The following is a 23,128-nucleotide window of genomic DNA, read 5'->3' as shown; positions in this document are numbered from 1 at the left end:
AATATTCCGTGTCCTTTTTAGGGGCATGTTCCTTGACCCCCACTTTTGAGTGAGGGACATATCCTCATTTTGCACAACTTCTGCTTTGTCAGCCTTGCAGAGCTGAGCTGGCATCCTGCTTCCATTTTTCATGACTTCTCTTTGCCTGAGTTACATCCTTTACCTCTTTCTCCAAGGCTGTGCTGTTCTCCTGTCCTTATAAAATCCCTCCTCTTCTTGATTCTAAGTTCCTTGTGGGAACCAGTCTCTTGACATTTATATTTCCTTTCAGAGTGCAAGGCATTAAAACAGCTTCAACACTGAATCTTGGTGCTGGCTAAGACCACACAGCAATTATTAAGGTGGTGATTATAAACAGACATTTCACCAAGTCCAGCTGGGTACCCATGAAGGACGTTTGGTCCAGATTTCTTCCAATCCCCAGGATGTGGTGTCTTGAGCTGTGGGTTGTAAAATTTGGGTTTGTTTCCAGATTCCCTGAACATCTGTAGGCACGCTACGATGTCTTTTGAGCAGTGAATACACAGCACCTGGAGTTAATGACAGTCCATATTCCTCCTTGTGATGCTAAAACAAGTGCTAGCACCATTTGGTTTCATAAAACAAGCTCGTGACAAGCTCTTGACTTCTTCCCAAGGGACTTAGGCCCTTTTAATTCTGGAACAAGGTATCCAAAATTTTACTTTGTGCAGTTTCAACGCGGTAAAAGTTGTCAGCAGTGCTTGGAAAGGTCCCTTCCACTTTGGCTGGAGTGGAGCAGTTCCCCAGTCATTCAAACAGACCCAATCTCCTGGCTGGAACTCATGCCCTGGTGTGTCCAACCACTGCAAATCCTGCAAGGTTTTACTAAGAGAAATGAAGTAATTATTCAAATCAACCCCTCCTTTTAACATGTGTGTTTCCTGGAGTGTGGCACTTGGTGGGGTCGACCACAGAGCAGCTCACAGGGGCTGATTTTGCTGGTGCCCCACAGCTGAATTCTGCTTTGAAGCAGAGCAACAGGCAAGGCTTGGACCCAGGTCAAGGAGCTTTCCTGACATATTTTACCCAACTGCAATTTGATTGTATAATTCACTTTGCCACTAGCCTGGGGCCTATAAGGAGTGTGAAGATCCCAAGCTGTTCCCAAGGTTTTCCTGAGTTGTTGTATCACTTCTGCAATAACGTGGGAATCTGTGTCTGATGACATTCCCAAAGGTACCCCCGATTTTTGATTGATTGTGTTTTTGGGGTTTTGTATCTATTTGATTTGACAGTACTTTAGTCACTTCCCTAACCTGGTTGGTGTGACAAGGGAAGGCTTCTGGCCACCCACAAAAGGAATCCACCAGAACTTTATAGTTCTGGATTTATACCCCCCTTATCTGGACAATTCAGTAAAATCAATCTGCCAGTGTTCACCCAGAACATTCCCACATTTTATGGCTCCCAGCGTTATTTCGTTAGCCTTGTTAGGGCTGTTTCTTTAACAAACTACACTTTGTTGGATTCTTGATTGCACAATCTGAGCCATTTTAGACCCAATTGTGGATTTTTGCAAACATTTTCAAAAGTTTTTCAGCACTGCAATGAGAGTCTTTGCGTATGTGACCCCCTGTTTCACACAAGATCAGTTCTGGGACTGATTTCTGCCTGCTTGGGGTAACTGCCCATCCTCGTGGATCAAATTTTGCTGTCCTTATCAATTCCTGCAGCAGGCAGGCTCTGGATTTTTTTTTGGGGGGGTCACAGTGATCTCAGCACCGTTCCTGCAGGTCTTGCTCAGTCCCAGCTGCTTTGTCCTCACGTGCCATCTCCTCTGCTCCCACAGGCTCTGGGACATCCACAGGGACATCATCTTCACTCTGGGGACAGGGGGGAAGGTGACACTGTTATCAATAACTGTGTAGTTGTTGGCTTTCACTATTATATTGGCTTTTGTAAATTATTTTGTGCCGTTTGTAATCACCTTTTAGCTTTTCATATAATATCATTTCGTATTTATTATTAATTTTAATATTTATTTCTTTAATTAATATTATTATATTTATTATATTTATTACTATATTTAATTAATATTATTATTTATAAAATTAATATATTATTTATAAAATTAATATTCATTTTGTCAGCCTTTTATGTTTAATACCCTAATCCCCGTGTAGATTACATATTTTAATGTGATAAATATATTATAGTTGAGGCTCTCACATAATATTAAAATAGACACCATGTCCTGTGTATTATAACATTAACTTTTGCAGAAGTAATTGTAGTTGTGAAATCACAACTAATGCTTTTATTTTTGTCGCTGACTGACAACAGTCACTGATATTGGTTAAAAGTTGATTAAGTTAATTGGTTAAATTGGTTAAATAACTGATATTGGTTGAAAGTACTTGTTAAAATGGCCAAAATGTGTGTATGATAAGATAACATTGAAAAGAACCAGGCAAATAACACTAAAATAGCAAGAAGGAATCCACCACTGATTCTATCAATAAATTTCAAAGCACAGACCAGGGAGCCTTATGAAGAAATAAAATACAAAACTCTCAAAATCACGTCTGCATTGTGGCACATGCTCTAAGATGAGGTCAGGGCTCAAACTAAGCTAAAGAATTCCCGGGACAAATAAACTCAAGTGAATATTTGAATATGTATAATCATCATGAATATGTATTTGACCAATACAATGAAAAATATATGAGAAGAGTTGTTCTAGTTAACGGTGTACATGTGGCTATGGCTGTGCATCCAGCACTGCTATTTTTGCTTTATCCCTTATAAAACTTTTAAAAATTTCAAAGAGTGAGCCTCGTTCCTCACAGCACCATCCCCCTGGGGGTGCAGCCCTGTAAGTGCCTGTCCGAAATTCCCCTCATTCTTTGCCTCACGACCATCATGAAAGCCAAGACCACCGAGGGAAAAGTTCCTGTTTTAAAATCCTGGTCCTGTTTGGATTGTCCTCCACCAGGCCAAGTTCCCACAGGTGTGTTTGCTGTCCCATGGGTGCTGCACCCTTTGAATGAGGAGAGGGACACTGTCCCCTTTCACACCTGGAATTGCTGGAATTTCTCCACCCTCCTGACCTGGCTGGGCTTCCTCTCTGGAATGACCTTCTCGGTGGTCACCACAAACCGAACGTCAACCACCGTGACAAAGGGACTGAGATGGGAGAAGTTTTTCCTCCCGTCAAGGACTGGGACATGAGACCCCTGCAGGGAAAAGCTCCCCTTTTCTTTCCCCAAGGACTGAGAAACCCCTGACTCAGGGGGGAAGGTGTGTGTGGGGAGGCCAAGTGAACAAGCCGAGATTGCAAGCTGACCACTGGACTGAGAAGACAAATGGCTCTTGCCCACTGCTGAGGTCATGGACTGTGGTATCTGTTCTCCTCCCCCTTGAAATTTTGGATAATAAAAACCCCTGCTTTAGCTAGGGGCTTCTGGGATCTCCCCTGATGTGAAGACGACAGGTTCTTCGTTGACTGGACTCTGAAGGACTTGGTCATCCACACGTCTGCTAGCTATACACCTCCTTTCTTTTCCTCCCCTCTTCTTCCTTATTCTTTCCCTCTCCTTTATTCCCCTTCTCCTTAATGCATTTTGCTGTAGTTATTCAATAAAAGTACATTTGTTTTTGATTATTCCTGCAAAACCCCCCTTTGTCGTGTCAGTTTTTTGCACCCTGAGATCAGTGAAAAGAACCTTCACGAATCTTGCGATCGTGTCAAGCCCCTGCCCGGCCCTCCAGTGCGGGGGTGGGGGGATGCTCACCGCCAGCGATGCTCCGCAGCTCCTCCGCAGCTCCGCAGCTGCCAGCGATGCTCCGCAGCTCCTGCACCTCCTGCTGCAGCCGCAGCCGCAGCAGCTCCCGCAGCAGCTCCCGGCGCCGGCTCCGCGGGGCGACCCCCATGCGCCGCAGGGACCCCTCGGTCAGGCGCAGCAGCCCCCGGCCCGTCAGGGCGTGTTCCCGAGCCAGCTCCGCCGCCCCGCCGTGCGCCGCCAGCCACGAGCCCACCTCGACCCCCGACCACTGCCCCGCCGGGCGCTGCGACCCCTCGGGCCTCTGGAGGGAGGAGAAGGGGAGATGGTTGTCCCGTCAGGGAGCCACAGGGTCACGCTGTCACCTCTGTGCCACAGTGTCCCCGCCCCAGTCCGAGCACAGCCCTCGGTCGCATCCCTGCACTGATGCTGGCGGCTGCACCCTCGTCCCCGTTCTCAGCCCATGGGGGTCCCCAAATCCCTGCCTGGGTGGGTCCCCATCCTCTGCCCCCGGGGATTCACAAATAACTACCTAGAGGAATCCCCCCTCCTTCACCCGTGGGGATTCCACGTCCCCTGCCCATGGGGGGTCCCTGAAATCCCCACCCATGGGGGTCCCCAAACCTCCTCCTGTGGGGTTTCACATCCTCCCCCCATCTGGACACCCCAACACCTACCCATGGGGTCTCCCATCCTCCACCTGCGGGTATCCCACACCCTTCATTCATGGGGGTCCCCAAACCTCCACCTGTGGGGGTCTCACATCCCCATCCATGGATTTCCCTCCTCTTCCACTGCTGGGGTTCCCTGGCACCCCACTGCAGTTGTCCCGGGGGGGTTCCCAGCCCCTGCCCGCTCTCACCTCAGCCTCGGGGTTCCCCTCCTGGGGTGCCTCAGCCCCATCCTCCGCCGGGAGGTCCATCTGGGGCCGGGGGCAGGGCACGGGGGCTGTTCTGGCTCCCTGCAAAGGGAGCTCCGTCAGCGGGGGGGGTCCCCGGACCAGCCCCCCCATATCCTGCCGGCCACAAAACCCCCCCAGCCCTCCCCCCTGGTCCCTGCTGGGGGCACACACTCGGGGGTCGCGCTCCTCGATGCCACCCACCCCCTGCCCCCCCAGCACAAGGGGCTGCTCCCGGGGGTCGCGGCCGCGCCGCCCGTCCCACCGTGACACGCCGGTGACACCAGCCCCGGCTCTGCCTTGCCCCGAGCCCGCAGGGGACACCGGCACCGCCCGGCTCCCCCGCCCGGCCGAGACCTCTGCCTCCCTCCTTCTTATCCCCCCTTCTCCTACCTCGCTCCGGCTCCGTGCCCAGCACCAGGAGAGCCAAAGGAACCTTTGCCCGGGCGCTGGCTCCCCGGGCACAGCCCCGGGAGTGCCACGACAGCCCCGAGCGCTGCCCCACAAACGGCCCCGCCGGGCACAAGGGAACCCTGGGCATCCCGGGAGCCGAGGCACGGCGTTCGAGTGGGCTCCATCCGAAGCTCTGCCGAAGCTCCCGCAGCCCTCCCGGATCGCTGCCGCCAGCCCACCCCGCTACCCCGAGCACCTTCCACGCCCCACGGGTACGGGACGCACCGGAACGGCTTCGGCCACGATGGTGCCGATGGCAGCGAGGGTCCCACAGGAGGAGGGGACACGGGAGAGGCACCGGCGGAGCAGGGGAGGAGCGGGATGAGCCTCCAGGATGAGTCACATCCGACGGGCTGCAGCCCTGCCCGGCCGAGCGTGTGCGGACCAGCCCCGCCTGCAGCTCCGCAGGGCGCTGCTCTGCCCCCGCAGCCTGCAGGGGGTTAAACCCCCCAAAATAACACCTGCAGGGGGTTAAACCCCCCCCAAAAAACGCCTTTAGGGGGTTAAACCCCCCAAAATAACACCTGCAGGGTGGGCAGGGCACGGCTGGAGTGCCCATCCCGGGAGGGATTCAACAGCCGCGTGGTGGTGGTGGCATTTGTGGCTCAGTGGTGGCCTCGGCAGCACGGGACTCAGTGAGTTTTCCCAGTTTTCTTTTCCACCCTAAACGATTCTGTGGTTTTAAAGCAATCCCGGCATTTCTCTGGCCTTGGCAGTTCCCCTCTCCCCCTGGAGCAGTGCTCTTGCACAAGATTTCCAAGGAAGAATAAACAGGACAGCCCGGGTGCTGCACCCATGCCTTATCTCAGCCGAGCCTCCGGAGCGGGGCCGGGCAGCATCTGGTGGGTGGCAGAAACTGCTTCTGCCAGAAAAAGGACCCGAAGGTGTTTGTGAGGTGCTTTAGGAGAAACTCTGCTCCCTGGCAGGTGAGAGCAGCCACCCTCAGCATCACAAAGGCACAAGGAACAAGAAAGGAACGAGGAAATTAAACAAAAAGAACAAGGATCTTATTTTCCCAGTGCTTGGGAGAAGGACAGCCCTGCACAGCTGAAGATTGTCAAGACCTTAGAGCCCCTGGCAGGGCCTGGAGGGCCCACTCACCAGCTGTGATTCCATGATTTCAGAGAGCCAACACCTGGTGTCAGCTCAGAGCCTCCAGCACAGGAACAGTCCCCAAAGCATTTCAGGCAAAGGGAGGAAAAGAAAACAGCCAGAACTGGGTTTTGTCCTGATTTATTGCAGTTCCATCAGTGACATTCATTCATCAGATGCAATTTGCTCATTCCAACAGCATTTGGACAGCGTGGAGCAAACTGCCCCCTCAGAGCCCAGCTCAGCCCCTGGGACTGAGCCTGCTGCCCCACAGAGCTGCTCCTCCCCACAGCATTACCTCCCCTCTCAGCCCCCCCACCTCCACTGCTTCACGTGCTCCTGATCTCCAAAGTTAATTCTCCATCCAGAGCTTTGGAATAACTTTTGTTCTCCCGTGGGAGAAATCCTGAAGGGTTGCCAGAGGGATCAGACAGTTCCAAGGAGCCTGCAGAGAGACTCAGAGCTATGTTAACTGTTCCTCTCCTGGAAGTGGAATAGAGCGTGCTCATTAGATAAAAATTACTGGCTGAGTAGCTAAAAGGGATTGACAAAGGCCACAAATCCCCTCTCCAAGAAGGATTGGGTGTAGGATTTATTAGTGCATTGAAACGGCATCGCCAGGCACAGATGGAGGGACAGAGCTCCCAGGGCTGTTACTGGGGGTACAGCTCCACGATCATCGCGTGACCCTGGGAACAGAGAGAGACAAAACATCACAGAAATGGCTCATTAACAGAGACAAGACTAATTACTGCTGGCACAGACTCCCAGGCACAGCATCAAGAACATGAGCCACAGCAGCTGGACACGAGCCCAGGTGTGCTCAGGTGGACAAGAGGCCATTGACCCCTGGGCTGTGCCAGCTCTGGGGTAGTGGTGATGGGAGCAGCCAGAGGTGCCTGAGGGAGCTCTGAACACGCAGCACCCAGAGCTGGGGTCACCAGGCAGGATTGCAGAGTCCCAGCAGGATCAGTCCTGCTGTTCCTGCCCTCTGCCAAGGTTCCTCCCTCTCCCCAGGCTGGGGCACAGCACCTTTACCTGCCCTCCTGCAGCACAGGCAGCCACCAGGCCGTACTGGCCCCCCTCCTTCTTCAGCCTGTGGGCAGCAGTGATGACCAGGCGGCAGCCGGTGGCCCCAAAGGGGTGTCCCAGGGACAGGGAGCCCCCCCAGGTGTTGAACTTGTCCAGAGGAGGGGCTCCAACCTGCAGGGACACAGAGGGACACACCCCACGTCACCTGGCTGGAAGGGATGACACCTCATCCCTCCCCTAATCCCAACACTGAGCCTAAAGTAGCTCGGGATGGCACATCCAGGTGGCTGATGAGGAGATAAAACCACCCCAAAGGAGATCCTGCTTCACCTGCAGCCCCTCAGGGGAGCCCTGCCAGGACTGAGCCCCTCTCACTGCCCTCAGCACCCTCCTCTACAGGGATTGTGGCTCTGGAGCTCCACAGTGGCTCTGGATCTCCACCTCCTGCCGACAACGGGAACAGCATCCCAAAGAAATCTCACGTCCCAAAGAAACTGCATCAATTGGGATTTGCTAAGCTAAGCTCCAGGAGCATCACTGCTCCTCACGGGACAGAGCCAGAGCCTGGCTGTGCAGCACCAGCACTGCCAGGAGGGAGCTTAGGAACCCCAAAGTTTCACTGAACTGGAGAGAAAAGTGGCTCCAGAGGAGACATAGAGCTGCTCCCAGGGCTGGAGCCAGGCTGGCAGAGCTGGGGGTGCTCACCTGGAGAGGAGAAGGATCCAGGGAGAGCTCAGAGCCCCTGGCAGGGCTCCAGGAGAGCTGGAGAGGGGACAAGGGCCTTGAGGAGCAGGACAAGGAGGAAAATGTCCTGAGTGTGCCTTACCTTTGACTTCCTGCCCATGTAGTTCTGTGCAAACCAATCCGAATCCATGGCTTTCAGGTTAGCCAGGATCTGGCCCTGCAAGGGAGGAGAGGGTGACACTGGGAATAACCCAAGGCAGATGGCTACAGGGAGCCATCCCAGCTTTAGAGCACTTACAGCAAAGGCCTCGTGGAACTCAAACACATCGATGTCACTCACGCTGAGCCCGGCCTTCTCCAGCACTTTGGGAGTGGCATAGGTGGGGCTGAAGGAGGGAAGACACACCAGTCTTGCATCTGTGTTCCCTGTCAGCCCCACCTCCCCTTTCCACAGTCACATCCTTCTCTCTGGGCTCATGGCCCACCCCTGTCCAAGGGAGGCACAGCCCCCAGAACTGTTGCTGAGGTGCCCCAGCAATCCTGGGGTGTTCCTGCCACTGCTGCTCTCCCACCTCGTGAAGGCCTGGAGAGATGTAACATCTCCTGAGGCACTTCCCAAAACCACATCATGGCAGGAGAGGGCTGCAGTGGGAGCAGGGGCTGTGGGGAATGCTCTCCATCTCCACCTACCCCAGGAGCAGCTGGTCCTTGGGATCCTGGGACACGTACACGAAATCCCTGTGCAGGAAAAGGGCTGTCAGTGCCAGGGAGAGGAGGGGGAAGCAGGAGCAGGGGTCACTGGAGCAGCCCCTCCTACCTTAGGTAGGCCTTTGGTTTGTAGCCCATGGCCAGGGCCTTCTCCTCAGACATGATCAGCATCGCCGACGCTCCGTCGGTCTGGAATGGGCAGGGAGAAACCAGGTGGGGGGTCTGCACACAAGGAGCCCCACAGCCCCCAGAAAGAAAGTACCTGAACACCAGCAGAGCCTCCAGGACACCCCACAACAACAGGGACCAAAGGACAAGGATTGAGAGGATGGAGGGATGGATGGTCACTGATGATGCCAGCTCACGCAGTGCTGAAGCACCTCCTCACAACCCTTGGGACAATTGTTCCACCCAGGACAGAGGAGCCTGAAAGCCCTGCTAGGCCTGGGACAAGCTGGTGACCCCAAACACTCAGCTGTCCTCCCATTTCCATCCCAGAAATGAGAATAATTCTGGGATGACACAAGGCACAAGCTCACCACATGACAAAAATTTGGGTTGTTATTAAACCCATTATTGTGGGGTTGGCACATCACATCATGGAATGGTTTGGGTTGGAAAGGACCTTAAATCACATCCAGTTCCACCCTCCTGCCATGGGCAGGGACACCTTCCACTATCCCAGATGGCTCTAAGTGCTCAGAGTTTTCAGCTTTTATGTATTTTCCATATATTTGTAGCTTTGTAGACTGTTAAATGCTTTGGTATAACTTCCAGTACTTTTCCAGCAGTGAACAAACTCCTATTGATGCACTCCTAAAATATTGTTTAGTTTTTCCTGTTACTCTTCCAAGGATTTTTACTTTGCACTATGGAATCACAGACATGATAAAAGGTAGGAGATGGGGAGGAGAGCTCCCATGGGGCAGAAGCCAGGGGGAATCACTTAACCAACTGCTCCTCTAACTGGACAATACTGGCTGGATATTCTAACTGCCCCACCTTGTATGAAATGGTACAAATCTAATTCAGGATGTGGATTTTTGCCATATTCTGTACCTGAAGGTTTTCAAGGAAAGGTTTGTTTTTATATTGTCATTCTAACATTGTCTGGAAAAATTTGTGTTCTACTTCCAGGCATCAGAAGCCCCATCCAGCCTGGCCTTGGGCACTGCCAGGGATCCAGGGGCAGCCCCAGCTGTGCCAGGGCCTGCCCACCCTGCCAGGGAACAATTCCCAATTCCCAATCTCCCATCCAGCCCTGCCCTCTGGCAGTGGCAGCCATTCCCTGGCTCCTGTCCCTCCAGAGCTGTGGCTGCCCCTGGATCCCTGGCAGTGTCCAAGGACAGGTTGGATGAGGTTTGGAGCACCCTGGGATAGTGGAAGGTGTCCCTGCCATGGCAGGGGTGGCACTGGATGAGCTTTAAGGTTCCTTCCAACCTAAACTACTCCATGATTCTGTGAAGTTCAGACTAAACCTACTGACTTCAGTTGTACAACGTGACCAACCCCATCCTGGGACAGAATCCCTACAAGGCCTTTTCAAGGATTGACCCTCATGAAGCAGCTACAGAGAAGCAAACAGGTCAAACATCCCAAAACTTCAGGGGTTTTGTTATGGATTTTAAAATGAAACTATCCAATACCCAAATCCACCAGACTACAACGGGGCTCCACCTGGAAAATGTGGAAATGAAAAGGCTCATTCCCAGATGATACAGCTAAGGTCAGGTGCACAGTCCTCCCCTCTGGCTGGCAGTGCTGGGAACAGGAATTACCAGGAAGGAGGAGTTGGCTGCTGTCACTGTTCCATAGGGCTTGACAAAGGCTGGCTTCAGTTTTCCCATCTGCTCCAGGGAGGACGGGCGGATCCCGTTGTCTTTGGTAACTGTGTCTTTGCCTGGTGAAGGGAAAAAAAAAAACCACATTTCAACTACAAAAATCAGCCTGGCACAAGGATTTCAGCATCAGGACTCCAGGGGGGGAAAAAAAATCAGAAGATTGTGGGGTTCAGGACAAGCATGAGGAGGGAAAAAAGGAAAATCTCTTCGTGGTATCAGGATACTTAACGTGGCTAAAAATAGTACTTTAAAATTGAAGCTACCTCACTTTTCCTCAGATGACAGCAAAAACAAAGTGCTGCCATCTGTTTACTGGAAGGAAAAATTACCACATGGGAAACCCAGTTGAGAAGAGAATTTAAATTTAGGTTAAAAAGCCTAAATGGAGAACTGGCCTTAAATCAGTTTACATTTACATGCTGTGCTTGAGGAATAAAGAGCACTGGGAAAACCCAAATATATCCAACTGCTAAATAAGCCTGTTAAGAAAAAGTACTAATTGTATCATAAAGACCACATGGAACCATGGATCTACAAGGAAAATTTCTCCAGGACACCAATTAGAGTTCCCAAATGAACAGGTATTGCAGCCAAGTGTGTCCCCTGGCTCCTGGGGAGTGATGGGGACACCAGCTCAAGCCATGGAAGGGCAGCTTGAAGGTTCTCCCCAGATTATTTCACCTCCCAGCATGGAGTGTGAGGCCTGGTGAATTGGAACCTGCCACATTCCAGCTCTTCCCATCCAGCACCTGAGTTACCAGACTGGGATTTTGTTGGGCTTGTGTTTGCTGTTGATATTCTGGGGTATAAAGGTGGTTTCCCTTGCCTGGTGGAAGAGCAGGGGGATTCTATGTCCAACTGTCCTGATTTTCCTTGCTCTGTCACCTCATTAGCACAGATGGGGGGTTGGCAAGAAAAAAATTTAGATATGTAAAGTTAAGATAGAGGGCAAGGTTAGATGGGGATTTTTGAAGGAGTTTTGAATGAGTTAGAGAGAGGATCTCTGAGCTTTTTATATGATGTGATTTATTTTTCTTATCTTCTACATAGCCAGGAAGGGTGAGTTCTGCTCACACCTTCTCTCTGAGCTTTTTAGATGATGTGATTTATTTTTCTTATCTTCTACATAGCCAGGAAGGGTGAGTTCTGCTCACACCTTCACTGCATGGCTCAGAAGGTCACAAGACCTTTTAAGGAGTTATGCACCAATAAAACACTGCCAAGAAGGATATTTATGTTTTTGGCCCAATCCTTAAATATTTCATATTATGGACTCGTGCTACAGTGTAATCTTTCTTAGCCAATCATGTTATGACACACAAACCTACAGTACTGCATTCTAAACTTCTTGTTTACCTTGGTAACTACTTTATTTTTTCTATATCTTGAACTCTAAGACTCTAAACTTTCCTTCACTTAGCTTAACGTGTCTCTGCTTTAAATTATAAATCTACATTATCGCTTTCAGCACTGAAGTTTGGAAGCTTTTTCTAAGGTTTCAGATCAAATCCTGTGTTTAATTCTAAGCTTGGCTTATAGGCCCAGAGTTCTGAGAGTTCCCTGCATTTCAGGTTCCAACAGGGTTAGGTGGGATATTGGGAAGGGCATTGGGAAGGGTATTGGGAAGGATCTCTTCCCTGGGAGGATGTGGAGGGGCTGGGATGGAATTCCCAGAGCAGCTGTGGCTGCCCCTGGATCCCAGGGAATGTCCAAGGCCAGGTTGGACACGGGGGCTGGCAGCACCCTGGGACAGTGGAAGGTGCCAGGGCTGGAATTGGGTGATGTTCAATATCCCTTCCCACCCAAATCATTCCATGCTTCTGTGTTTCCACCTTCAGCCATCCCGTTTACAAACACCTCCCCACGCCAGCCGTTCTGCAGGGACAAACATCCCGACAAAACCCACCCAGACCCCCAGCACTGCCTGGAGCTGCCCCCAGCAGTGAGGGCTGGCCCTGGCGCTGTCACCTGGCACTTTGAAGGGCACCACGTCCAGCAGCAACCCCTCGTCCTGGGCTTTCTTGGCCAGCGTGTGGGAGCGCAGCGCGTACTCGTCCTGCTCCAGGCGGGAGACGCTGAAGGCGGCGGCCAGGCGGTCGGCAGAGTGCCCCATGGTCTCGCTGGTGGAGAACTCTGCCACAGCTGGGAGCTGCCACCAGGGAGGGAGAGTCAGCACAGGTGGGGAAAAACCCCCCTGGGAGCACACAGAGCTGAGCCCCACGGTCAAAGAGAGGCCATTCCCACTGTTAATTAGCACACGGCAATCAGACGGTGACAGACTCAGAAATGTGTCAGAGAAACCAGCCCTTTCCAAGATTTTGGAAAAAAAAAAAACAAGTTCCAGGCTGCTGCTTACTGCAGGGGTTCCAGAACTGTGTTGAGAGCTGCCTGTACATTTAATAGGGTGTTTTAGGCTGAAAATGTACTCTATTCCTATCTGTGGAGCAGTTATCTCTTTAATAGAATATAGATTAGCCTTCTAAGAACATGGAGTCAGATTCATCATTTCCTCACCACGATGGGGGTCTCAGAAAATACCACAGGAGATCTCTGCTGTTCATGGGTCATTAATTATTAATTATCTTCTGTTCATGGCCAGTGAGTGTCCCTGCATGGCTGATCAAATTCCATCATCCCACTGGGAGATGCTCTGCCCAGGGGAGGAGCCAAGCATTCCTACCTGGATACAATCTGAGCCTAACCATCATCATTTGGAAAGAGAGGGTTTACATTTTCCATTTCAAGGGAGGCTGGCTCCTGCCTTCCTTAGCAGACAGCTGTCTCTTCAAACCAAGACACAGAGAATCCATGACAAAGGGTGACCAGACCTTTTGGGTTCAGCTCAAACACCACATCCTGAGAGCTCAAAACTCCTTGTCAGACACCTCCTCATCCACAAGCAGAGCTCAGAAGTGATCTTGGCTTAATTTTAGTTCTTCCAGCAGCACTCAGGAAATCCCTGCATGCATTCAAGTCTGACATTTTCATATCTTATTGTGGATTTGGGATGTCTGCTCTGCCACACTTAACCTGGGCCTCACTGCACTCACTAAAGGGAATTACATGGATGCAGTTTCCATGTGGAAAGCTCAGGGTGGGAAGGAGGGAAGTGCTGCCCCTTTCCATCCTCACCATGTTGTAATTCACCCCCCACAGCCCCCAGGACAGAGCAGTGGCTCACTCTGCTCCTGACATGGCCCTGTGGATGCTCTTCAGGGGAGCTGAACACATCCAGCCCCTGGCAGGATTTGGCCAGGTACAGGAATCATAAGGTATATTTAAGATGCATTAATTAAATTAACACACTGAGGATATTTCTGTCTAATACTAAGGGGGTTACTGCTATTATCTAGTAAAATTCCTCTGACCCTAGAATTCTTCTGACAATTCAGAATAACCTTTATATTTATGGGAAAAAAACCTTCTATTTCTGTCATCTGCAGCACAGTTTTTCCAGGAGTAGCAGAAGGAGGTTTTGCACTAAGTTGGGTTTACTGAAGATGAACATGTGTGAAGGAAAAGCAGAGGCCCAAATGCTGTGAGATGCATGAATCAGTGATTTAACCCAAAGCAGAGGACAGAGATTGGTCATGGTGAACGCCAGGAGCCACCTCACCCATCTTAAATCCTAAACCAGTTCACTAAACATCTAAATGCCTGAAAAACCAAAAAATACCTCGGGAGCAAAGTAGTCGGGGCGAATTTTGGAAATGAGGGAGAGCTTCTGGCCCAGGGTCTTGGCTCTGTTCAGGGTCAGCATGGTCTTCCTCATCTTCCTGCTGTGGCGGATGGGGACGTCGGACATGAGCTCCACGCCGCCGGCCACCACCACGTCACACTGGCCAGCTGCAATCATCCCCACACCTGCAGGGACAGGAACACTGCCAGGGCAGGGCCACTCACCCCCTGCTGGAGCCCTGGATGCTGAGAATTTCAGACTTTCTGTGCTGGCAGACTCCGACCCCCCAGGAGAACACTGCATTTGAGCTGGAGAAGGCTTCCAAAATTGATTGAGAGCACTGGGATTGTGGGTGTGGAGTTGGTTAGAAGTGGGTGATAGCACAGGGTGGGAAACTCAGAGTTTGGGGTTTTAGAATATAGTCATATATATGGGGCAAGATGGAGGTTTTGAAGTGGTGGCAGGTTGTCTCTTTCCCTACCTTCTTCTTCCTTCTTCTCCATGGGTTTGGGTGGTATTTTGTAATTGGACAGAAAAGCCCACCCTGCAGACTTTTGAGGGATCAGTTATTGGGTTAAAAGTGAAAATAATTTAGATGTCACTTCTTAATTGGATAATTTAGCCTTCAAAGACCCTGTAACAAGAGCCAGTTGGCCATTTTGTGCCCTGTTAGTGAAGAACTGCAGAACTCACTGCATTTGAGCTGGAGAAGGCTTCCAAAATTGATTGAGAGCACTGGGATTGTGGGTGTGGAGTTGGTTAGAAGTGGGTGATAGCACAGGGTGGGAAACTCAGAGTTTGGGGTTTTAGAATATAGTCATATATATGGGGCAAGATGGAGGTTTTGAAGTGGTGGCAGGTTGTCTCTTTCCCTACCTTCTTCTTCCTTCTTCTCCATGGGTTTGGGTGGTATTTTGTAATTGGACAGAAAAGCCCACCCTGCAGACTTTTGAGGGATCAGTTATTGGGTTAAAAGTGAAAATAATTTAGGTGTCACTTCTTAATTGGATAATTTAGCCTTCAAAGACCCTGTAACAAGAGACAGTTGGCCATTTTGTGCCCTGTTAGTGAAGAACTGCAGAACTCACTGCTGTGACACTCTAACATGGGTAAGAAATAATAAACACCTGAACTATCTTCTCGAGTGCCTTCAATCCTGACCTCAACAGGGAAAAAGGGAAGTTGAAAACAGGCACCCCAATAGAGCCCTGGCCACTCCTGCACTCCTCCTGCAGCCCCTGACCATGGCTGGGTTACACATGAGCTGCTGTCACTTGGCTGCCACTTGCTGTCACACAGAGCAGGGAGGGAAGGACAGCGCCAGCAGTTTGAGCTGTGTCTCCATTTTTTAGCCCTGGTTAGGCTAAGCCAAAGATAAAAGGAGCCTGAAAGGAGCAACCTTCTCACCATGGTCAGTCTTTACCTCCCAAACAAACACAGACACTGAGCAAGAGATGCTGCTGCAGGCCTACAGCAGCCACTCAGTTCATCTTGTATTTTGCTGGCTAAAAAACTTCTACAGAATCACTGAGAGTGGAAAAGACCTCCCACACCATCAAATCCAACCTGTGAGTGATCTCCACCTTGTCACCAGCCCAGAGCACTGAGTGCCATGTCCAGGAATTCCCCACACACTTCCAGGGATGGGGACTCCACCACTCCCTGGGCAGTTCCTTCCAGTGCCTGACCATCCTTTCCAGGGAAAAATTCCTCCTGATGTCCATCCTGACCTTCCCCTGGCACAGCCTGAGGCTGTTCCTTCTCATCCTGTCCCTGTTCCCTGGGAGCAGAACCCAACTTCCCCCTGGCTGTCCCCTCCTGTCAGGGAATTGTGCAGAGCCACAAGGTTCCCCCTGAGACTCCTCTTCTCGAGGCTAAATCCCATTTTTCCTTCCATTCCAGCATTTCTTCAGTTGTTTTTTTACATTCACAAGCAGTGCCAGTTGAATAAATGCTGTAAAAGAATTCCCAAGCTCCCTCTCAACCCCACAGCTTGTTCTTGCAGCCCACATACCTGTGGTCATGGCCTGGTTTGAGGAAATGCAGGCCATGGTGACGGTGTGGGCCGGAGTTTTGTCAGAGAACCCTGCTCCCAAGGCAGCCTACAACAACAAGAGGGGTGTTAAACCTACAGCTGCTGCTCCCAGGCCAGAGCTGCCCCTGCCCAGCACACCTTGCCAGGTGGAGCTGAAGACAAAGACATGGAATTTTCATCCAGTTAATTATGGCAGCAGCTCTTCCCTTCCCCAGACTCTGGAGCAGGAGCTGAGGCCGTGCTCAGAACAGTCACTGCCCCTCCACTTTTTTTAACAGACAAACTAATCACACCCCACATTTAAAAAAAAAAAACACATCAAAAGAGCCTCCAACTACTCGACATCAACTTTGCTTCACCTTATTGGCAAAGCCAACATGTGAAAAGGTGATTTAGACCACTCAGCACAAGGCTGAGTGGCTTCACAGAGAGCAGCAAACTGCAGAGCAGTGACTCATGTGAGCAGCCCAGAGACCTTCCCTACTTGGGATGTGGCCAACTAGATGAAAGTTCAGCAGTTGTTCCCAAGTTAAAATTACCCTGCAGCCCCATCTGACTGGCAGGTGACCAAAGGCAGGGCTTGCATTCACGAGGCTGAGGCTGCACAGGGAGCCCAGGTTACATCATGGATTTATCCAGGTGCAGAGGCTCCAGGTTAGCAAAGATCAGGCTGCTTGGCACATGACTCCAGAGGATCAGCTGCTCTGGGGATAATACAGGAATTGTGTTTTCTGGCTTCAAATCCTGAGAATGCTGTGTCTGAGCAGGCAGCTCAAATAAATAAATGAATGCCACAAGAAAGCAAACCCTCACTGCACGCTCTGCTCCTCCCAGGGTGTTGGGGAAGGCAGTGCTCAATCCAACTGGTGTTTAGGAGCTGAGGGATCAGCAACCCTCAACAAGACTTTCCCTTGCAGGGAAGAATCAAGCAGGGGCTCCACAGCATTGGAATATAAAAATCTGATGATAAAAAAATGATGCTACATGAAATCTGTAGCAGATTTCAACAGAGAATCCCAAAATAATTTTCCTTATAATCCCAGGAACTCAGTTAACAGACAATACTACACAACTATTGCATGCTTTCAAATCATATATAAACAAACAATAATAATGGGAAATAATTTTTTAGCAAGGATCAGAGCAGTTGCAGAAATCAGACTCCCAGGGGAATGCTGCACAGAACCCACCTCTCTGGCAACATTACTGGTTTTCACCTCCTGGATAACCGTGCCATAAACAATGTGATCAACAACATCCCTTGGGACACTGGTCCGGGTCAGCAGGCCCCTAAGGAGAGGATCAAAACAAAGGGAATTTGCATCACATGAATAAAAACCTCTCCAACATCCTCTTCCTGCCAGCTTGGCTGCAGAACAAGGCAACAGTAGAGCCACAGCTTCTGTCACCCCCTCAGAAGAAATCTCATGTGCAGGTGGGCCCCGTGGGAAGTGTAGCTGATTATGGGCTGCAATCAGTCTTGGTGATAATTTTACTATAAATCATTACAGAACTTCATTAAAGCAACTACTTTTTAGCCCTTACAGCTCTCCTTCCGCAAAATGGCTCAGAGAATCATCAAATCCCAGAATGGTTTGGGTGGGAAGGGACCTCAAAGCTCATCCAGTGCCACCCCTGCCATGGCAGGGACACTTTGCCTGTCCCAGGGTGCTCCCAGGGTCCAGCCTGGCCGTGGGCACTGCCAGGGATGGGACAGCCATCTCCAGGCTTCTCCAAGCCTTCTCTCTTCTCCACAGCACTTTGCTCTGCCTCTCAACAGAACAAACCCACTGCTATTGACCCTCAGAACAGGAGGGTTACAGAATTAGCTCAATATCCTTGTTGTCACTTCATTTCCTCTGTGCTGCCCAGGTTGTTTTTCCCACCAAATGTGAGCACACCTCAACAGCAGCTCTGATGTCTGTGTCTGGAAAACTACAGCTGGGAATCAAATTCACCAAAATTTGTCACCACCAGCATCTCTTTGCATCAACACCGACCTACTGAAAACCCCAAAAACAACACAAACCCCAGTGCTTAAGCCACCCACTACTGTGGAGGGAGGCCAGGAAAAATAAAGCATCTGAACTGTTCAGAACCAAGCCCAGAGCCTTGGCTCTGCAACTCTGAAGCCTCAGCAGTTTAACAAGAATTCTGAGCCCTCCCAGTGTTCCATTTACTTACTGCAGTGCTGCTCTGGCTAAGTCATGTGGCATCAGATCAGCATACCTGGAGGGTGAAGAGCAGAGGAAGAAACTCAGAGGTGTGAGAGATCAGTGCAGAATTCTCAGTACAGAAATCAGGACAGAATTCTCCTGTGAGCAGCAAGAACTGGGGATGGACCAGAAATGCTCCACTGAGCTTCTGAGCAAACATTTCAAGGAATCAGAGATTGGGTTGGGTTGGAAGAGACACTAAATCTCATTCAGTGCCACCCCTGCTATGGGCAGAAAAGCAGCAGGGAGCAGATAAAGAAATCCCTTCTCCATCCTAACAGTCAGGTGTGGCTCTAGTTCAGCTGTGGATTTGGTGGCACAACAATCCAGGAAGAAGAGCCTACAGCAGATTCTTGGCCCCTGTCCTGCCAGTTCTGTCAAACTTGTTGCTTCATCTGCTATAAATTCTCCAACTGCTTCCTCTAGACATGCTCCATAAATCCTCACTCTTCCCAGGATTCAAACACAGGAACAACCTTCTTCAAACCACATTCCTGCACTAAATAAGCTGCAAAAACGGCAGCAACCCAACTCAGGGCACCACCTGAGCCTTTAGGCCCCAAGAATAACTACATTAAATGAAGAAGTGAGATTTTTCTCAGAAAGAGCTGAGTTTTAACCAAATCAGGGGGTGTTTTCTGGGTTTCACTCCTCTCTGATACTCACGTGGTGCCAGACTGCAGAAAGGGAATGCGGACACCCTCCACCACCACCACATTCTTCACCCCAGTTTTGCCCAAGCTCTTCTTAGTCTTTGGCTGGGCTGTGAAGAGAGAAGTGATGGTGACAAGAATATCAGCAATTTTCATATAGATCCTGCAAAGATTTCTAGAAAACAAAGAAAAAATGTCCTTTTTTGGTGTGTAAGTGAAAGGCAGGGAAGGTAGGACACCTGAGATGGAATCTTGGAATGGTTTGGGTAGAAAGGGACCTCAAAGCTCATCCAGTGCCACCCCCTGCCATGGGCAAGGACACTTTCTGTGTGCCCCCAGCTCCAGCCAATGGAACACTTCCAGGGATGAGGCCTGTGCCTCATCACCCTCACAGCCAAGAGTTTCTTCCTAATGGGAAGAAATTCTCTCCCCAGTGGGAGAGGTTTGAGACAAGGGATATCATGATCCAGCATCATTCCACAGGTCAGTGCCAGGACAAAACTCCAGCACTGTCTGGAGATTCCTTCAGGCTCTTTCCAAAGCCCAGGGGATGATGGGGAGCTGCTGTCCAGGCCTGTTCCCAAAATCCCAAAGCCTGAGTCACCTGAGCAACCCCCACAGTGAACCCAGAGCATGGATCACCCCAACCACTCACTGTGGGCTGTGACTAAAAACTGGGAATGGCTGCTGGGAGCCAGGGCACTCAGGGGATGAGAGGACTCTGCTGCAAACACTGTTTTGCCTGAAGTTTTCCTTGCTTGCAGCTTTTCAGGAACACCTGAACCACTCTGCATCCTGCTTAATTTCTAAGATTTAAGCTTCCAAAACAGCCCTGTCTAGCACAGACCCACTGAGATTCTGATGTTTTCCCCTTACCTGCAGCTTGGAATTGCGAGGAGCAGCTGAGTGATCGAGTGACTGGAAAACAAGAAAAGGGAAAAAAAAAAAGCCAAAAAAATGTTAGAAGCAGTTCTAGTCTCTGTAAGAAGGGTTGGAAAAGCAAATGATGTCACTGTAAGACACCTGTCCACCTGTGGGGTGGTTTACTCTGTCCAGAAACCTGACACACTTTCTGTTAACTCAAGACTCCTCCCCATATGATGCAGGAAGGAACAAACAAGGCAACAATGTAATTGGGATTAAAAAATAAAACACTATCAGCCTTTTAAAGGTGAGAACAGGGCAGGTTCAGACCCCAGCATCCATTCCAAACCCAACACTTCAACCAGAGCTTTATGCCCACCAATAAAAGCTAAAGATACTCACAGGCCCCAGCAGCCCAGGCTGAGGACACAGGGAGGTTCCTCAGGGCAGAGCTCAGCATGGAACTCATTTTGGGATCTTGGGCTCAAGTCCAAGCTGCTCTGTCCAGAAAAATCCCAAGGGAAGAGTCCTGCCTGCCTCACACAGAGCCAGCAAGGTGAGGGCAACACACTCCAAGGGCAGCAGCAGCAGCACAGGGGATCACCTCCCACCACGCTCGGAGCCTGGTTTGTGCCTGTGAATAAAAACTGCCCAATGAGCTTCTCAATTCCCTCCACTTCCCACTGGAAAATTGTCCCAGTGCCCAGGCAGGCTGCTGCCAGCAGCACCTCCTGACACCAGCAGTGTCCTTGGCACCCCTGCCCCCTGTCAGCCCCTGGTGCCAGCCTGAGGAGCTCCTGCTGTTCATCCCCGTGGCAAACAGAGCAAGTTCATGTCCTCCACCCCCAAAAACTCCTCTGCAGCTTTCCCAAATCAGCTTTCCCTACAAACAAACCCTCATTTGCAGGTCTTATTGCCCAGGGATGGCCCTCACAACTCCAGGGCTCTGGATCCATGCCAACATTCATCTCCCTCTGTCACACTTTGGGGTTCAAATCTTGGCACTTTCTCTCCCAAGCACAAAGTTTTTTCCATGGAGGGGCACAGGAACACCCACAGTACCAAACCCAGCCCTCTGCAGCTCCCCAAAACTCAGCACAAGCTTTCAGTCACCCCCTTTGACACCTCCCAGCTGCAGCTCCACACCTGGAACGTGCCCCTTCCCAGCCCCAGGTTCCTCCTGCCAACAAAGATCCCAAAACCAAACCTTTCCAAAGCATCCTGCTTCTCCTCCACCTGTGCCAACCTCCCTCCCCACGCCTGATTGAGGTTTTTCCCTAAATTTTCCCAGCCCAGCTGACAGAAGTTTCTCCCAGGTGTAACCTCCTCCTCCCTCCTACACTGCACCCCCGTTCCTGCACCCCCCAAACGCCCCCAACCCCCTCATTTTCAGTGCTCCCCTGGCATCCCAAGGGCTCAGCCCTGCCTGCACAAATCACCATGGCAAAACTCCTCGCAGAGCCTGGATTTGCCTGGATTCCACAGCTGAGCCAGGCTCCTCAGGGATCCCTTCCAACTCAGGACAATCCCCAATTCCATGAACAGCCCCTGCTCCCTTCCCGTCCCCACACACCCTGACTCTTCCACAGCGCAGCACCGTCACCCCGGGGCTCCCAGCGCCCACCCCAAACACACCCGCGCTGCTCTCAGCCACTCCCAAATCCCCCTCATCCACCCAGGGCCGACTCCCGACCCCTCCCATCCGCCCAGGACCAACCCCTCGGTCCCTTCATGCACCCGGGACCGACCCCCCGGGCCCTCCGCAGCTTTTCTCAGCCCCTCTACCCCGTCCATCTGGAATGAACCCCCCGACTCCCTCCACTCTATATGGAACGAACCCCCCGATTCCCCTCACGTCTCCCCGTCCATCCAGAACGAGCCCCCCGACTCCCCTCACTCCCACACGGAACGAGCCCCCCGACTGCCCTCACTGCTCCCTGTCTCTCTGGAATGATCTAGAACGAGCCCCCTGACTCCCCTCACTGCTCCCTGTCTATCTAGAACGATCTAGAATGAACCCCCCGACGCCCCTTACTTCCATCCGGAACGAACCCCCCGACTCCCCTCATCTCTATATGGAACGAACCCCCCAATTCCCCTCACGCCTCCCCGTCCATCCAGAACAAGCCCCCCGACTCCCCTCACTCCCACTCAGAATGAGCCCCCTGATTCCCCTCCCTTTTATCCACAATGAATCCCCCAACCCCCCTCATTCCCCTCACTCCCATCCAGAACGAGCCCCCCGACTCCTCTCACTGCTCCCTCTCTATCTAGAACGATCTAGAAGGAACCCCCAACTCCTCTCACTCCCATCCAGAACGAGCCCCCCGACTCCTCTCACTGCTCCCCCTCTATCTAGAGCGATCTAGAAGGAACCCCCGACTCCTCTCACTTCTATCCGGAATGAACCCCCCGACTCCCCTCACTGCTCCCTGTCTATCTAGAACGAACCCCCCGACTCCTCTCACTTCCATCCGGAATGAGCCCCCCGACTCCCCTCACTTCTATCCAGAACGAACCCTCCGACTCCGCTCACTCCCTCACTTCTATCCAGAACGAGCACCCCGATTACCCTCACGTCTCCCTGTCCATCCGGGACCGCTCCCCGACTCCCCTCACTGCTCCCCGGCTATCGGAACGAGCCCCTCGACTCCCCTCACGTCTCCCCGTCCATCAGAACGAACCCCCCGACTCCCCTCACTCACTCATTCCCACCCGGAACGAGTCCCCCGGCTCCCCTCACATCTCCCCGTCCATCCAGGACCGCCCCCCGGCCTCCCTTCATCCTTCCCCCGCCCACTGAGGAGCGACCCCCGATCCTCTGCTCCAGCCCGGACCGAGCCGCCTACCCCTAACCCCCACCCCTTTCCCCGGCACCGACTCCCCACTCCTCTCACCTTTCCCACACTCCCGTCCAGCCAGGACGGAGCCCTTGACCGCCCCGTCCGCTCCCGCCGCTCACCTCCGCCCTCACCCCGCTCTGCCACCGCCGCGCCGCCACTCACCAAGGGCCCCGCACCCCCCACACCCTCCGGCCTGCCCGCCGCTCGCCTGACCCACACCCCTCCCTCCGCCGCCGCTCCGCAGCCCTACCCCGGCTCCTCCCGCAATCCGCTCCGGCTCGGCGTGGATTGAAAACAGCCGAGACACCGCGGAGAGCGGAGGACAAGGAGGTAGCGGTGTGTTGGCGGCGGTGAAGCGTGCGGGCAGCGCGGCGGGCGGACGCGGGC

General features: G+C 51.9%; 2 protein-coding genes across 5 annotated transcripts; both read right to left on the bottom strand.

Moving 5' to 3' along the window:
• Window positions 1-1,795: 1,795 nt before the first annotated feature.
• Window positions 1,796-4,665, bottom strand: LOC121358328 (sterile alpha motif domain-containing protein 12-like). The gene is made up of 3 exons (XM_041476428.1): window positions 4,606-4,665; window positions 3,756-4,047; window positions 1,796-1,844 (listed from the first exon to the last, which is right to left on the bottom strand). The coding sequence occupies exons 1-3, from the start codon at window positions 4,663-4,665 to the stop codon at window positions 1,840-1,842; spliced, it is 357 nt and encodes a 118-aa protein (XP_041332362.1). The 3' UTR covers window positions 1,796-1,839.
• A 1,646-nt stretch (window positions 4,666-6,311) lies between these two features.
• On the bottom strand, window positions 6,312-23,128 carry HADHB (hydroxyacyl-CoA dehydrogenase trifunctional multienzyme complex subunit beta). 4 transcript variants are annotated; one of them, XM_041476432.1, is made up of 16 exons: window positions 22,992-23,128; window positions 20,301-20,532; window positions 19,911-19,952; window positions 19,048-19,144; window positions 18,350-18,394; window positions 17,356-17,455; window positions 16,145-16,232; window positions 14,128-14,315; window positions 12,420-12,600; window positions 10,389-10,510; window positions 8,720-8,799; window positions 8,593-8,640; window positions 8,201-8,288; window positions 8,045-8,119; window positions 7,225-7,389; window positions 6,312-6,875 (listed from the first exon to the last, which is right to left on the bottom strand). In XM_041476432.1, the coding sequence occupies exons 2-16, from the start codon at window positions 20,365-20,367 to the stop codon at window positions 6,840-6,842; spliced, it is 1,422 nt and encodes a 473-aa protein (XP_041332366.1). In that variant the 5' UTR covers window positions 20,368-20,532; window positions 22,992-23,128; the 3' UTR covers window positions 6,312-6,839. The 4 variants fall into 4 exon arrangements, with proteins under 4 accessions (XP_041332366.1, XP_041332365.1, XP_041332368.1 ...); XM_041476431.1 differs by lacking the exon at window positions 22,992-23,128 and adding an exon at window positions 22,796-22,949; XM_041476434.1 differs by lacking the exon at window positions 22,992-23,128 and adding an exon at window positions 22,861-22,884.

The sequence above is a fragment of the Pyrgilauda ruficollis genome, unplaced genomic scaffold (assembly GCF_017590135.1).
Source record: "Pyrgilauda ruficollis isolate IOZ18807 unplaced genomic scaffold, ASM1759013v1 scaffold381, whole genome shotgun sequence".
NCBI classification, from domain to species: domain Eukaryota; kingdom Metazoa; phylum Chordata; class Aves; order Passeriformes; family Passeridae; genus Pyrgilauda; species Pyrgilauda ruficollis.
This window is presented reverse-complemented; position numbering and strand designations above follow the sequence as displayed.